General features: G+C 49.7%; 1 protein-coding gene across 1 annotated transcript in view; it reads right to left on the reverse strand.

The window, feature by feature from the left end:
* The window catches only part of HMOX1 (heme oxygenase (decycling) 1), a 5977-nt gene extending 2709 nt beyond the window's left edge, over window positions 1-3268 (reverse strand). The window contains 3 exon segments of the mRNA XM_010186671.1: window positions 1-456; window positions 2790-2910; window positions 3236-3268. The exon segment at window positions 1-456 is cut by the window's left edge and continues 12 nt beyond it. Coding sequence (XP_010184973.1) covers window positions 1-456; window positions 2790-2910; window positions 3236-3267 — 609 coding nt within the window. The 5' untranslated portion in view covers window position 3268.
* Between the last annotated feature and the right edge of the window lie 2077 nt (window positions 3269-5345).

Consider the following 5345-nt stretch of genomic DNA (forward strand, 5'->3'; position numbering starts at 1 on the left):
CAAAACTCTTTTCTTAGTGGCAGGATTCATCTCAAGGGCATTCATGCGAGAGCGATAGAGCTGCTTGAACTTGGTGGCGTTGGAGACGCCATCAAAGGTGAAGAACGCCAGCCCTTCTCCCGTGCTGGGCAGCTGGAGGGCCTTCTGGGCAATTTTCTTCAGCACCTGCCCCCCAGACAGGTCTCCCAAATACCGAGTGTAGGCATGGGCCACCAGAAGCTCTGGGTGGTTCTTGCCTACGTAGTGGAGCCTCTCAACATATTTCTGAGTAGCCTCCGGACACGGGATCTTTTCCCTCCAGTTGCTGCCATAGAAGTACTCCAAGTCTTCCTCCAGGGCCGCCTTCCGATGCAGCTCCGCCGGAAAATACACAGGAGCATACACTGGGTTGTCCTTGTTACGTTCAATCTCTTCCTCCAGAGCAGAGTAGATGAAGTACAAGGATGCCGTTACCAGCTGAAAGAGAAGGAGATGAGACACAGATGCATCTTTCTGTCTTCTTCAGGTTTTGGGGACAAACTCTACTAACAAAAAAGTTACTCTTGGGCACACACAATATAAGTCATGCACACCTGTGATGTTACAGATTTCCAGTGTGGAAAACAGAGTTGCAAGGTGCAGGGAGATGCTGTTTAGCCCTTCCCCTTCTGCCTGAGGCAGCATCAAGTAAGACCTAAGCCCTTTTGCAGTGTACTGGTGGTACCTGCCCTTAGAGTCTGCTGTCTTCTCCTTCAAGTTCTTGCAGCTTCGTGTAATGGGAACTTGAGCCCTGCTAACTCATGCCTGGTCTATTCTCTCCATCCCCTGGGTCAATGGTGAGGATATTTCCAAAGGTGTATTTTCTGATGCATTGTTCCAATCTGAATGCTTTGAGATGTGGCTTCCCTTTTGTGGGACAATGACACACCTCGTTTATTTTTCAACACATTCGTCCTGATGGCAGCTGTCCTGGGAACCAAGGCGCCACCACTGACCTCCTTCAGACCTGCAAGTAGGGTTGCCTCCTTGGTTGCCCCGAGGAGACAAGATAAAAGGGAGCTCGAATCACAGCCTGCCTCTGAATGATGCCTTTGTGAGGGAGCACTGCCAGGCTGCGTGCTCTCTTGTTATTGTTGTTTTTCTCAGCTTACGCGATACTTTATTCTCTCTGCCAGCTTTTCCACATGGCGTAAGACAATCGAGCGGTGTTCATTCCTTCCCCAGGGCATTCTGCTTTCAGAGGCTGTATACATATTTACACCTGCACCACCCCTTCCTTACACCGGAATCCCTTATCAGCAGCAAAGGGTAAAACAGGAAGGTATTGTAGCACAGGTGAGTCAGGTTTAGAGTGAGGGGGATTACCCTGATGGCAGGAGAGAAAGCAGTTTACTCAATCAGTTCTGTGGTAAAAGAATTGCCCATTTCAACTTTTCCCCACTGTGCCAGCAAATAGGACTTTGATAAGCACACTGGGCAGTGGCTTGGTTGTGGAAACAAACATTCAGATTCTGAGGAGTCATGTGCCAGGGCAGATATATAGGTCTGCCAAGAGAGTAAACAAACATAGAGGTTTTTAAACAATAACCTGCTATCCAGCTTACTGGAAAAGAAACAAAAATACAGGAACATTGCCTAACAAATTAAGAAAATATGACTTGACTGGTTGTTTTCAGAGCCAGGTAGTAGTGCTATGGGAAACATGCCTTTTGAAAACTTGTTACTTTTTAAAAACCCAGGTCACATCTCACTCTCCCTGACAGCACATAAATATCTTCTAAGAAACTGAGCTGTATTCCTGAAGGCCTGACTTCTTACATTATTGCCAGCCTGTCTCAAAGTTCACTGCCCAACCAATGCTGCATTTCTAACAGCGGGAAGTCAGCACCTGAGATTAAATTTATGCTTGACTAAGTATCCTGAATGTGACCTGTCAGAAGTAAGTTGTCTTTTTCCTACTCCTGTGGATTTATTTGCCAAGAAACAATTCAACAACAAAGTAATTAAGCCACAGGTTGGATCACTGGCTGTTATTTGCAAGTCCATGCGTCACATCCTCTAGCCTCCCAGAAATTTTTGGCCCAGGTGCATGCTTTGTTTTTGCTTATGCCTTTGTTATGTGGCTCAGATCCCAGCAACCACGTATCTAGCTGGGTTACAGACTAATATCTGCAACTGATTCTCTTTTATCTTATATGAGCAACAGGCTCCTACCCATTAGCAGCAAACATGGCTTGCTCAAATTCAGTCTGCCTTTGAGTTATTATTGTTCACCATCTCAGCTCTGGTGTAACCCAAGTGACAACTAAAACATTGCAAAGTTCTGTGCCAGAGATGATCCTACAGCCTAACTTTCTCACTGTTCCATTGTTATTTCTAGCTGCAGCTGCTTAGTGCTGTAGTGCTTAGGCATTTCAACCACTCATATATCTGCACATAGTCACACCTCCATCAACTATCATTGCCAATAATTAACATGCAGGCATTTATGAAGAAAGAGAAAAACAGTTGCATTAATCCCTTCAACCTCTTTGTCTTTTTATCCTGTTTCAGCTTGGCTGCCCATCCTGATACACACATACCTGCCCTGCTTTCTGCAGGGGGAGCCACTGAGGTCTCAGGGTGCTGGAGTTTGATACAGAGCATATTTTAGACAGGAGGTGCTGATAGCAGACAGCTGTAATGCAAAGCACCTTCTTGCTTGTGCCATCCCCCTATTCCCCGCTTCAGTCCCTGCGCAGCCCTTCTGATCTAACAGAGCATCTCCCGGCGAGGAAATCCCATCCCCAAGCAATGCTGCTACAAAATACCTTAAACTCCTGGAGCGACACCTGCCCCTTCTGGAAATTCCTCATGAATGGCGTGTTCTCCGCCTGCTCGTGCACCTCCTTGGTGGCTTCCTTCATGAGCTCTGACAGGTCCTTGGACATGCTGGGGAGAAGCAGCAAAACAGATGTCAGCGCTGTCCCTCTCTGCTGCCAAAACAGATCTTAGCTCTCTAGGAATAAAGGGGGAGCCTGAGACGGCAGAATAAGGAGCAGAGTGTTCCCGAGAGCCATAGGTGGGAACGGGGAAGCACCAGCATCCCAAATGGTGTCCCGAGCGAGGAAGAGTGACAGAGTCTATTCAGAGGTGAAAGCAAGAGCACGCTGTTTCCTGCAGAGCAGGAACAGGAACAGCATGCCTAAAAGCACGGGAAGAAACACAATACTCTTCGGCTGAAAAAAAATCCCTCTCACTCCCGCCCCGCTCTCACCTTTCGGAGCTGTGTGTCTGGGAAGTTTCCATGTTTCTCCACTTCGTTTCACAAGTCCGCTTCCCTGTTGTTTGTTTTTTTGTCTTGCTTGCGCTTTCCTCCTTCCCTTCTGCTGCCAGGACAGTGAAGCCTCTGAGCTGGGCAGCCCGGCTCCCGCATCCAGCTTTATAGAGCCAGGACACGTGAGCAGCCAAACCGCTGACCTCAGACCGCGAGCACAAACCTCTTGCAGCACAACTGCACTTCCCTACCCAGCCGGGCTGTCACCCTCTCCTCGCCTGCAGCCCCCCAGGGCGACCAGAAGGAAGTCACCTGATGGTTCTTGATAACTCAGCACTGGCAAGAGGATGTCCTGCAACTCCTCTTCCAAGGGGGCCTGGCTCTGTAACCCTTTTGGTGCAGCGCTTGTGGCAGGCAGAGCTGCAAGAGTTGCACATTGTGCAGGAGGTAGTGGGGTTGGATAAAGAGGGGTGGATTTGCAGGGCTAGTGCCTGGGGCAGGGTGGGCAGCCTCCTCTCCTACACCCAAGTCTGTGTCCTGGGAAGCTAATGCAACACCCACTGTCATCTGCTCTAGCAAAACACGGGTATAAAAGTGTTGTTTTCCATGATTGAGCCCATCTTCAGAGATCCTTGCAGGTAACAGTGCTCGCAGGCCATGGTACAGGGAGCTCAGAACTACAGGTTAGGAGCACCCTCCCTTCACAGCAGGGAGCACCACAGGGACCGTGGGGGCACCTGGGGTAACCCAGCTGCTGTGCATGCACCAGCTCTGGTCTGCGAGTGCCAGAACTGCCCTTGCACGGTGCTGGGCATGGGTGAGTAAAGCCCGTCACTTTGCACAGGGCCAGCACAGGTGTGGCTGCACTGATGCACAGCGAAATCCTTCCCATGCTCCCTCATACAAGGAAAAACTGTTTTGTGTGGCAACGGGCCCCTGCTGTTACCACAACTGCGTGCAGGGCGATTTAGGAGAATAGCACTCCATCTCCTAGATACCCAGAAGGCTGGGGTAGCTGGTGGACTGAGAAGTTGTGATACAAGACTTGGGGGAAACTGAGGAAATCTCCAGAGACTTTCAAAGGCAAATAATTGCTCTGATTAGGGAAAAGACTTGGACCAGGTGTTGCTGGCTGCTCTGCTGGTTTGGCTGGTGAAGTGGTCAATGAGGCAGTCAGCAGATGAAGTGGGGCCCTTCTTCTCTGACTGTGGCTGTGCTGGAAGCAGGGCTTGCTAGGACAGACGGTGCACTGGCCAGCTGTACCTCAGAAAAGCACGTTTTGTGCTCAACCCAAAGAGCAGGGCACTTAAAGCCACCATTCCCCTGCTGCTGTGAGAGTGAGCAAGCCCCATGCTGCAGTTGTGCGTGGGGTGGTAGAGAGGCAGAGCCTGGGGAGGAGAGGAAAGGACTGTGGCATCTTCTCTCTGTCTGTCTGTCCCCTCTTGTGAGTCCACTCTAGGGCTTTGCTGGTGGGCGCTGCCATCCAAGCTGCGCACCTCGCACGTCTCCCTGTGACTGCACCTACCCCTGGCCACAGCTGGGTTTGATGCTGTTGGTTCAAGAGCTGTCCTGGAGGAAATAGGCTTCCACGCTTGTTTTTGTCTCAGGGAGACATCTGGTGCAGCCCTCAGGAGGGATTACTCAGCGTTTCCACCCTGACTCAGCCAGACTTTTCCTGTCTTGCTTTTGTCTTTTAAAGCGACAGTGCGTGCTAGCAAAAGCTGCCACGTTCCACTCTTACCCCCATGCCATTGCAGACAACTTGCTGCTGGCTTGCTGTTTTTTCTGTAAGGTAAAATAGATGTATCAGATGTATGTTTGAATCTTTGAAGCAAGTGCGACAAAGCTCCAAACATGGGAGTGTAGGGCTGCAGAGCCAGTTAGTCCTGAAGACTTTGATGCCATTTTGCCACAGGGATGGCTGCAAAATGAGCATTTCCCTCCGGCATAGCTCCTTAAAGCTCATGTGAAGTTTTCTGTCCTTTTCAGTGAGTTCTGTTGTGGCATGGGAAGCTGGAGCCCAGATAGAATCTGTAGTTCTGGTGGAAGGGAATAGGAAATGCATGACGATATGAAACTGAGAAACATTATTAATTTTATGAGTATAAAT

This window comes from Mesitornis unicolor, unplaced genomic scaffold, assembly GCF_000695765.1.
Source record: "Mesitornis unicolor isolate BGI_N332 unplaced genomic scaffold, ASM69576v1 scaffold47616, whole genome shotgun sequence".
Lineage (NCBI taxonomy): Eukaryota > Metazoa > Chordata > Aves > Mesitornithiformes > Mesitornithidae > Mesitornis > Mesitornis unicolor.